This window comes from Plasmopara halstedii (assembly GCF_900000015.1).
Source record: "Plasmopara halstedii genome assembly, contig: Scaffold_1651, whole genome shotgun sequence".
Classification (NCBI taxonomy): domain Eukaryota; phylum Oomycota; class Peronosporomycetes; order Peronosporales; family Peronosporaceae; genus Plasmopara; species Plasmopara halstedii.
This window is the reverse complement of record NW_020188562.1, coordinates 497,431-508,163: the sequence shown is the minus strand read 5'-3', so window position 1 is coordinate 508,163 and position 10,733 is coordinate 497,431. Positions and strand designations below refer to the sequence as shown.

General features: G+C 43.4%; 4 protein-coding genes across 4 annotated transcripts; 3 read left to right on the top strand and 1 right to left on the bottom strand.

The window, feature by feature from the left end:
- Positions 1-1,927: 1,927 nt before the first annotated feature.
- PHALS_01966 (Nucleolar RNA-associated protein (NRAP)) lies at positions 1,928-5,323 on the top strand (the record flags this gene model as incomplete). Its single annotated transcript, XM_024716456.1, has 1 exon — positions 1,928-5,323. The coding sequence occupies one exon, from the start codon at positions 1,928-1,930 to the stop codon at positions 5,321-5,323; it is 3,396 nt and encodes a 1,131-aa protein (XP_024582053.1).
- A 424-nt stretch (positions 5,324-5,747) lies between these two features.
- On the top strand, positions 5,748-7,376 carry PHALS_01965 (Tetratricopeptide repeat-containing domain; the record flags this gene model as incomplete). The annotated part of the gene is made up of 4 exons (XM_024716455.1): positions 5,748-6,563; positions 6,619-6,697; positions 6,751-6,983; positions 7,038-7,376. 4 exons carry the CDS (start codon positions 5,748-5,750, stop codon positions 7,374-7,376), a joined length of 1,467 nt encoding a protein of 488 aa, XP_024582052.1.
- A 92-nt stretch (positions 7,377-7,468) lies between these two features.
- On the bottom strand, positions 7,469-8,160 carry PHALS_01964 (Equilibrative nucleoside transporter protein; the record flags this gene model as incomplete). The annotated part of the gene is made up of 2 exons (XM_024716454.1): positions 7,469-7,786; positions 7,873-8,160. 2 exons carry the CDS (start codon positions 8,158-8,160, stop codon positions 7,469-7,471), a joined length of 606 nt encoding a protein of 201 aa, XP_024582051.1.
- A 1,033-nt stretch (positions 8,161-9,193) lies between these two features.
- PHALS_14833 (uncharacterized protein) lies at positions 9,194-9,741 on the top strand. The gene has a single exon (XM_024716453.2). It carries the CDS (start codon positions 9,282-9,284, stop codon positions 9,510-9,512), a length of 231 nt encoding a protein of 76 aa, XP_024582050.1. The 5' UTR covers positions 9,194-9,281; the 3' UTR covers positions 9,513-9,741.
- The last annotated feature ends 992 nt before the right edge of the window (positions 9,742-10,733 follow it).

Here is a 10,733-nt window from a genome sequence, read left to right as displayed (position 1 = left end):
TTCGGTGCCGTTGCACCCATCGCTCAAAGAGCGCTTCGTCATCTGTAGCGCTTTCGCCTGGGGCAAGCACTACAGGTGCTGTCCGCATTGCGGGTACACGAGAGCCACCTCGTTGAGAACGCAGACGAGTGCGATAAGCTTCCAACGGAAACTCGGTGAAACCAGAAACGAGATCGAAGAGCTTTCCGTTTGGCAAGCTCATCTTTCATAATGGCCGGGGGCCCGATGATGTGAAGGCGTAACGGTCGAGCTACCGCGTCTTTCGCTTCCACAGCGGGATATGCCGGGCGAAAGCCATATTTCACACGAGGGTAATGACCGGCCGTGGATGGGCGCGCATCAGAGCCGCCTTACAGGCAGCTTCCAGCTGACACCTCTGTACCGCGTCGGGGTTATTGGTGATTACACCACGTCTCTTAGGTGACGAGAAGTCAGGAAACGGACATGGGGCCCGCAAGGCACGAGCAGGGATCGTCTCACGCCGCTGGCGCGGCTCGCCTTCCTCGTCATCCCACGAGGAGTGTCAGACTCGTAGTCGACCACCTCCACATCCTCAACGAGGCCACTCGTCGCTGATAGCGTGCGCGGAGCGCGACGCTCGGGCTCATCGAGCCTAGGATATACATTTCTCGATGCCGCGGACGCACTGTCCGACATTGCATCGCGTGCGGGAAACATGGTTGGGCTCTACCCGTGTGCGCTATCAGAACCAGCGAGACTTGGTGACTTTAGTGTCGTTGACCCAGGGCTCATTGAGCACCGAAGTCGTTTAATTCCAGCGAACCAAGTTGCAGTGTCTAGCGGACACGCGAGCCTCGTTGAGGCAATAATTGATTAGAACTGAAAGTATTTTCAATCTTAATGGGGGAGAATTTAGCGGAGTTACACATACCCTGGTAACAGGTTGTGTGTCCCACGAGTGTGACTGCACCCAAATAAGAATACGGTACGTGGCTGGGTAGTCAGTAGTTATGTCTGTATTTAGGTTTTACTATGTATACATTTTGAAAAATCTATACATTCAAAATTAGGCAGCTTTGCCGCAGATAAACAAATAAATACAGTTCACATGTTAAACAAAAGAGTTTATTAGCCTTGGGTTTAGGTTCTAACTACTTTTGGAGGTAGCGGATTGCGATCCGCTACACTCGTACTGGTTCTTGTGAAGATTGTAAGGTCGGTGACCTAAATTAAGCTTCCTCTCAGCGCAAAGCTACGGCAGCCCCGCTGCAATCACAGAGACAGGGAGGCTTAGGAGGGGGCTCTGTCACCTTTTCATCGATGTACGTCGGAGTGTTCTTTCTTGTGAGGGGTAAGTTTCCATCCTGCGACCAATCCAGCCCGCTTTCGTTCCACCGCCGGCTCCATATCGCAGTCATCGTCGCCAGCAGCATATAATTTCTCTACTACATTCTCTTCTTTATGTAAAAGAGCTATCGAGGAGCTGAGACAGCACCGTACCACCAGTCACCATTATCATGAAGCAAGACCTCCTTTCCGATGTATGTCGCATGAAGATACCTGTGTAAATACTTTGTGAAATATTTATCTAACAATGTTAAGCTAAGAAAAGCAAGCCACATTATAGGTCTCACAAGTGTTCAGTACACCATTTGAGGCGAATATTCTTCTGCTCTTGTTGTGGGCGACAACTGCGGTTTTATCTTTTGGATATCTGTCAGACCTTCTTTATTGCTTTAAGCTACTCGAACAACCCACGAAGTACGCATATCATCATCAACCACACGATTTGGTGTTTTCACGGCTCAGAGTTTCATCATGTCAGCACGATAATTTACAGCATGCACACTTTCTATTCCATTAAAGTGGATTTATATGTATTATTGTTTTTTAATACCATAAACCTGTTTAAAGCGATTATAGCATCCAAACTATCGACTGGTTACCCAAGCCTGTCATATAATTCATGGAATCAACGTCTACTTCCGAGCTGCGTAAGGCGCTTTCTAAGTATGCGCTACCCAGTGCCAACGAGTTAATTCATTTGCGCGCTGCTGACCCGACGACATCCTATCGCTCTTCCTATTTTCGTCTGCAGATTGATGAGTTGCTAGCTGTAACCGGCCGTAAGCTTAACGCCAAGGCATCATCGGGTCTGCAAAGTTTATTATTTCAAGTAAAGGAGATTTTACAAAACATTCAAGACCAGCAGGTTACACAGGATGCATTACAGGCCCGCGGTTTATTAGTACGCAACCACGTCAAACACAAAGAGATTGTTCTGCCGTTCCAACATCCTGCACGCCTAGACTTAGTTGGTAGCTACATTCTACAGACAATGGCCTATTCTGGCAAAAAAAGCATGGATTATGGCAATATTTCCATTGATGTAGCAGTGGAAATGCCGCACGATTGCTTCTTACCCAAAGACTTTGGCAATTATCGGTATTTCGACAAACGAAATTTGTACTTGGGTGTCCTGGCTTCAGAATTGCAAATACATACAACACTTTTCTCGCAAATTAAGCTTCAGGCGTGGCGGGGTGACTATGGAAAGCCAATTGTCGTATTGTCGGTAAATTCTGACTATTTGCGCGAACATGGTCTTCATGGTATTAAAGTTTTAGTGCGGTTGGTGCCAGCAGTGACGACAGAGCTGTTTAAGCTAGCAAAACTAGTTCCATCGAGAAATAACATCAAGCATGAACCTGATATGACAGAAGATGAGATGAAAGGATGCAGCACTCCCATGTATAACAATTCGATCTTGGAGGACATGAAGTTGCGACAACATACGAGAGACCTTCACATAGCTCTGAAGGAAGCTCCACAATTGGCCGAGGCATGTATCTTGGCTAAAGTATGGCTTCGACAACGAGAGTTTCACAAAGCCATGGACTCTGTCAATGGATTCTTGCTCTCTATGGTTTTGTTGTATCTATACGAAAAGAAGCGATTCAACGCACAGACTCCATCCGACCAGATATTTAAGGTATTGATGCAATTCCTTGCTCTCCATCCACTTGAAAATGAGCCACTGCAGTTCCCACCAAGTGATGACGGTGTAGTGTTAACCACTGAGGGCATGCACACATTCCGTCGTTCTTTTGAGTTGGTCTTTCTGGATGCATCCGGTCGTTTGAATCTTTTCAGTCGAGTTTCTAAAAGTGCGTGGAAGGAGATTCAAAGTGCTGCCATTGAGTCGGTTACACTTGTGCAACAGTGCACCACGAATGCGTTTCGGTCTCTATTTATCGAAAAGAAATCTTTCTGGACACGCTATGATCAATACTTTTGGTTCCCTGCACCTTTTGCTATAGAAGAAGCAAAGAATGACACGTATACAGTAGAGGAGAAGCGTCAGATTAACGATATGGGACTTGAGCGCTTTTGGCTTCAAAAGCTGGGAAATGTGCTCTCTAATGCACTAACTGATCGTGTGACTCTCATTCGACCGATGACAGAGGATAGCGTTGAGTGGAATATGCAAGACAGTGCACTGCCAAAGCAGCGCAAGGTGGCTGTTGGACTTTGCATTGATTCGAATAATGCCATGCGAATTGTTGACAAAGGTCCGTCAGCAGACGATAAAGAAGCCAGTGCTCGGTTTCGAAACTTTTGGCGTGGCAAATCGGAGCTGCGTCGTTTTAAAGATGGCGCGATTGTCGAAGCTTTAATTTGGGAAGGCATTGGTACAGACAATCGGCACCGAGTGTTGGATGCCATAGTCAGGTACATTGTGCCAGCCCACTGTCCTTACGTCCTTTCGTCACAAATTAAAACGTCGAATGCTGCTTTGTATTCGGTACTTGATGTGGACGAGACGCCAAGAGAGATGCCATCAAGTCTGAATGCGTCGTTTGAAAATGCGATGAACTCTGTATCAAAGCTTTGGGTCATTTTTAACAATTTTGCCAAGACGTTGCGAGGATTAGATTCATTACCCCTAATGATTTCAGATGTACTTCCCGTTCATCCTGCGTTTCGATCCACGAGTCTTTTTCCAATCCAACCACATCCGCTTGCTTACTCAAAGGGTGAAGTGATAGATGCTGCACCTATGGCGCACGCCAGCACGGTCCTTGAACCTCTTGTGTTACACCTCAAATTCGAACGCTCTTCAGCTTGGCCAAATGAAAAGAAGGCTTTAATGCACGCCAAGACTGGATTTTACGTGCACATTGGTCAAGAGCTTCAGTCACGTCTCAAGATTCGTTGTGAAGTGGCAAATGACTGTCTGGATGTGTTTCGGAGCGGCTTTGTATTTCGATTAATAATTCGTTGTGAGAAAGAACTGAGTGTTGTAACTGGTGCTACGGGAGTGAAGAAGCTCGCAATTGTCAATTCTCCAAATTACGTGATGGTAAAGAGAGAAGTGGAATATTTGTCGAGACACGCGAGTTTGGTACACGCGCTCCATACGAAACACAATTCATTCGGTCCTACTGTTCGGCTCGCGCAACAATGGCTAGCTGACAAGATATTGAGTAACGTGTTGCCTATTGAAGCACTAGAACTTCTTGTAGCTGATGTGTATCTAGCAGCTGCCTCAACTTCGATTCCTCACTCGATTCTTTCGAGTTTTCTCCGGTTTCTGAAACGGGTTGCAAGTTTTGACTGGCAGAACCTGCCGTTTATTGTAGATTTTAATAACTCTTTGGACGATGAAAAACGACGTGAGATATATAAGTGCTTCGAAGCGTCAAAAACAAGTCCAAATAGTCACCCCGGCATGTTTATTGCTGTGGATTATGAAGCGATGGACTGTTTATCGAGCTGGACGCGGTTCAAGCTAGATAAAGTGGTAGTCCAACGACTGTGTTTGTTAGCACAGAACTCGTTTGATGTGCTGGTGTCCTGGCTGTCGTCGGGTGCGTCTTCATCTGGCTGGAAAAAAGCGTTCGCCACATCCAGAAAAGAGTTTGATGCGGTGCTACAACTGGCTACGAAAAGCCTTCCGACCAAGCGAATTCGTGTTCATGGCGATAAAAAGCACTCGTTTGTCACATCCTTGTACAAGAATATGGATATGACGGCTGTTCCAGTCATGATTGGATTTGATCCAGTGCAAGAGTTGCTACAGGACTTGGAGCGGACGTTCGGTCACTTGGCTTTTTTCTTCATTAACGCCGTTGAAGCGACAGAAATCCTGATCACTTGGAAACCACAAGCATTCCTTCCCGACAAATTTCGAGCCATCACGGCGAATTACCAGATGCCGCTCTCCTTTTTGAATGTAGCGAAGGAAGATCCAACGCCCTGCTTGGCTATTCCAAACGTTTTCGAAATTTTGTCAGACATGCAGACTATGAGCAATGGCATCGTTGTCGGTATTGCATTGCACCCTTTTGAAAGTTTATAGAACCAGATACATAGATTCATCATCTGACTTATTTCGAATATTTTGATGTAAATACGCCTTACGTCTTCAAAACGATTAGTTTGATACTTTTCACTGCAACCTGCCTTGCATCAATTTTTCATTCTGATGGTTTTGATAACGCAATGTAAAACGAGCAATTTATTGGGCTAGCCGATAATTGACTGTTTTTGACTGATGAACAATTATTTTACTTCGGATGTGATAATAGACGTAGAAATATTTGCCTCTCGAATCTGGGGGAATATTCAAGGACGATTATTGGAACAAAGGGTTTGTGGTAAATATTCTTTTCGTCGTCGACGATGGAAACATGTGGTGATTGGGCATGAAAAATATTCTATTTATTACATATACTTCAGCTGTATTTTGCGTTTTAATATCTTCGGCTGTTTAAATTTGCCACATGAGCAGCGTGTCGTACTCAGCATGGACCAAATTTGACGTGGAAAAAGAGCTATTGCGTGTAGATGAGGTGGAGAAGCACGAGATACAGCAGAAACTTCATTGTAAGCAATTGCAGGCTAAGAAGAGTATCGAAGATTCCGCCGCGCAGGCAGCACAGCAATCGGCCGATATCTTAGCAGCACAAGCTGCAGTGGCCGCTTTAAAAGCCAAAAATCGGGTACGGAAGGGACAAAACACAGACAACAATTTAATTGAAAATGCCAAGAAACTTGAGAATCAGGCTGCACTTTACGCTGAAAAGTACAAGCTGTTCCAACAAATTCTAGAGAACCGACGGGATGGAGACAAAGCTTTAAGTGAAATGAAAGAAGCGAAACTTCTGTATGAAAAGGCTTTGACTGCAATCGAAAAGCTTGAAAATTTAGCACCAAAGCTGCTTGAACAGGAGCAAGAAGAGAAACACTCGGTTGAGAGATCTGTGAGTCAAGAGTGCAATTTAAATAGTAACCAAAATCACTTGTGTGGAAAAAATGATTGTTCTGAAGGGGAAAAAACGCGTCAAAAGGTCAATGAAAGCTTACCCAAGGCGAACGATCTGCGTGCAATTATCAAGATGTTTTATATAGATGTCTATATGGGAATTGGATCTTGTGATCTGAACGCTGGACGTCTAGCTGCAGCGACTGAAGCTTTCAAAGAGGTTTTAATACGTGATGATAAGCATATTTTAGCTTGGTTGAAACGTGGGGAAGCATTTGAACGGATGCAGGCACCATTATTGGCCATGCTGCACTACAACCGCATAACATCTTTGGTATACACTGTTACAATTTTTCATGTATGTAATGTCTTACCTTTCAATTGTACAGGATTCGGAGCATGATCAAGGAAAAAAAGCTTTGGACCGAGTAAAATGTACATTATTGAAAGACGGTGATGCCGCAAATGGTAAGCGTGCATCGCTAAAACCTCAAAAACGATGTCTAACAATTAAATTACAGACAAAATTGCAATCAGTAGCATGGTGACATCATACACAGAAGGTTTGATGATGGAACAAGTGCTTGAGCGAATTCAGTGGATGTTTGTAGAAGCCAATGTGCTGGCTATGGAGAACTTTTATGACTACTCAACAACGAAATATCACGTGATACTTGGATGTTTGGAAACGGTGCAACGTCAATGGAATGCTAACTCATTAACTGAAACTGCTATTCCGGCTGTTCTCAAAGAGGTTTAACTGCGTGTTTGCTCATTTTGCCTCGCTTGTTCTAACTTTTTTGTGTAGATTGCTATCTCGTGTCATTTAAACATTGCAAGCGGTTATGTCGAAATGCAGCGGAATTACATGAAAGGCTTATCTCATTGTGAGCATGCACTTAAGCTTGACAGCAAGTATGTAACGATCCATTTTCGAATGGGTGAACTCTATCACGCGCTGCACAATTACGAAAAGGCCATAAAATGCTTTGAAATAGCAAATTCCTTGGTACCTGATGCCACAAGTAATCTGGCTAATGAACTTCGCACGCAAATGCTATCAGCAATCTCAAAACGGACTGACAAGTGCAAGTTCGACCGCAATCAGTATGATTTAGAGTATCTTCAATCGCTAAAGTCCATTTGAATGATAATATCGTTCCTTGCTACATTGTTTCGTTCCTACTACTAAATCGCTGTGCTGTCCAATACAAAAAGCAGAGTTGTTATGCTTTAAAATCAGTGTCGCGTTTCGTCATCGGTCGGCCGGTTTGTGCTGCGCAGACCTTGTAATGCCAGCTTCTGATGCAGTGCCTCGGCTTCTTGACGAGCTTGCAGCAAAGCTTCGTCATTTTCAAGAAGCGCATTGATGTCGGCTGCTGTCTTACGAGCTCCTGCGCCAATATCTAGATTCTGACTAAATTCATACTGTTCAAATTCGTGCTTGTTGTATGTCGTCGCCACATCGGATAGAAATGAAGCCCGAGCAGGAGCTCGAGTATCGCTGACAACTTCCTCAGAGCCGTTAATAAGCAAATAGTGCAGTAAATTAAGTGCCTACATTGGAACATGAGCACGAACAAATTAGCGTCAGGCTCTCAGAGAGAAAAAACTGCATTGAATATGGCAATGAAAACCTCAACCTTTTTCATCAAGTTTGGATTAGTCTGATGGTCAATAAGAATCTCCCAGATTCTCTCTTGGATACATGGACAATCTACAACATTGTAAGTGCGTGATGCCAAATCAATTATGACGGATGTCGGGATTGCTGTCAGTTGCGAATTTCTTGCTGTCAATGCTGACAAGACGTTGTCCTCAATAGGCAGATATTCGTCCAGTATACGCTCGGCCGGAGTTTTGGTCTCACCTTCCAGCGCAGACTTGACAATCTGCACGACTTCATCGAATAAAGCTTTCACTTTGTTCATGCCGATTTCGTAGTTTTCTGAATTTGAAGAACGCCGTCAAATCTATAAATACTTGTAACAAGAAGAAATCAAAAGTCATTCGAGCCTCTAGAGTTTGCTTGTTTGCTACCATTAATTTCATCAGGGACATTACCAGCACAAGTATTTTGCCTCGTTTCGCGATCTGTCAGCTAGTTTGCCAGAATTTATTCTTGCCATCGACGCACGTCGAGACAAAAGTTTTGGAGTTTTGAAATCGCAAGCAGAAAACCACCCAAGCTACTTGAAGCTTTATAGCATCAAATAACAGTAAGATAAGTAGAGTGATTTCTGACCCAACAGCACTAATATTCAACATACTTGAGGTATCCAGGCTCAATCTTTCATCGCAAACGCTTATCCTCTAATATCCTCGAACCGGAACAGGATCTGATCGTGCCAACAGTTTTACCCGCATACCAGGTTTTTTAGAGGAGTAGAAAAGAAAATTAGACGATTTCTTCGACGAGCTTCGTGACAAACGCAAACAAAAAGCCTTGGGATTGTTCATTTTCGGCGTGTTATTTTGAAGTTACGATAACTCTGAACAACGTTTTTCAAGCCGATTTCTTGAGGAGCCCTGAATTAACATCGACGTGATTACTGCAGACATACACTTGTGTATGATCTTTAGCTCGAAGCGGCGTATTTATGTCTCATCTTTCTCTTAATCTGTGGATGCTTTAACGCATCGTTTTCGTTTACTATGATCACTCTTATTCTATTGTATCAGACATTCGACATACTTTGTTAATAGTTTTAATCGATGCATTTCTCCAGACAAAATACTATCGTCATCTGCTGTCGTGCTGTCTCCGCCAAGTCAAGTATTTGCTAATAGTTTTCTTTACTTTGTATTATTATTTTTTCATTCCTCAATCTTCGTGGAAAATCTCGTCCGTTTCATCTTGCCATCTTTGATATGACTGGTGATCGATCATATATAGCAAAACTAGCCCATGAAATATTAGCATTTTAATTTTTACTTTCGTGCAATCAGCACTGAAGTGAGGATCGTCACCACATAAATTGCTTTAATATCTACTTTATGTTGACAAAGTGAAAGTCGATGTAAGACGTCTATTTGACAAATTTATGCACAGATGCAGTCTTGGCAACCTGAATTGCAGTCAATTTATATGCTGAAAGAGACATTATCGAGAAAGGCAATTTGGCAAAAGGATGGTCATCAATGCTTTTTGCGACGATCGATTGCATTGAGAAATCTTTCGTTTCATATGCTAATTGCGTACATTAGTTCTAAGCTTTACCGAATATCAAAACAGCTTTACTTTGACCATGTCATCTGCGCATTACTACATTTGATGAAGTGATCACGTTCTAGTATGACAGAGAGGAGTTAGAAAGCTACTAATAAGCATGTATTTCGTTGTCATTTATCTGTACATTACTCGTTAAACGAGTGGAGTACGCATTGTCGCATCGATTTGACGATGGGCCAGTGCGGTGCGTCTTGGTTATGTATGTCACGACAGCGGATCACTCAGGCATATAAAAGTATAATCAGGTTCTATAAACTTTTAATATTACAATGAAAGAAAGCGTCATCTTTCTGAATGGGCCGACGACCTGCTACAGACGACTACAGCCGTATATGTATAATCTCTCTCGTGTCTTTGTTTCAAGCGACATCTGATTGATCATCCATAATGATCCTTACTGCAGGATATATTATTACTATAAGTACGTTTGCGCAGATATAGATCTAGAACCACAGAGGATAATATAACATAATATAACGCACATAGCCTTCAATTATTAAGTCAAACTCACGATGTGAAAATACATACTATTACAACTATTTACATGTATTATGCGTTTTTCTGCAACTTCGGCAAAGCGACAGATTTTGCTGCGGATAAAGCTTCGGAGCGGTAGCCTATGCGCTTCTGTGCCGAATCTAGGGCTGAAGTGCCGTTTGAGTAGGATCTGTTCACAAAGGAGATTATGATTACTTCAAACAACACATTCACAAACAAGCACTGGGCAATCACTTAGTTCATAAATGTTAACAACTTATGATAGCGTAAGCAGCTAGCACATTGCAGGCCACCTCATTAACACGCTGATGATCTCACACACTATCCATCTTTCCAGATCTGTCTACTGGGTGGAATTATCCACTATCTTGGTAGCCACGGCCTTGGATACATCCCTACCGATATCTCGGGCTACGCCACCAATGTCCGAAATGACAGCGCCGCTACTGCTGACGGCCTCCTTCATGGCGCGGTCGATGCGAGACTCTTGTGACTTGAGAAAGGGTGCAAGGAAATGCATGTAAAGAAATGATGCGCCCAAAGTAGATGGCATGAAAAGCCAAAGCAAAAAGCCCAGCTTGAAAGCGTAGTAAAAAGGGATCCAATAGAGCAGGAAGTCGGCGAAGATCTCAACGAGATTAAAACAGGCGTAAACAACCCAATACGTTAGCCATTGAACATCGTCCTTTTTTTCGTCTGACTCGACAGCTTTAAATGAGCAGTACGCAGGATAGACAAAGCCCACGAGGTTACAAATAAGCCCAGCGCCAAAAC

Excerpts from the sequence above, each read along its gene's own strand:
- PHALS_14833 (XM_024716453.2), top strand. The coding sequence starts at position 9,282 with ATGCAGTCTTGGCAACCTGAATTGCAGTCAATTTATATGCTGAAAGAG.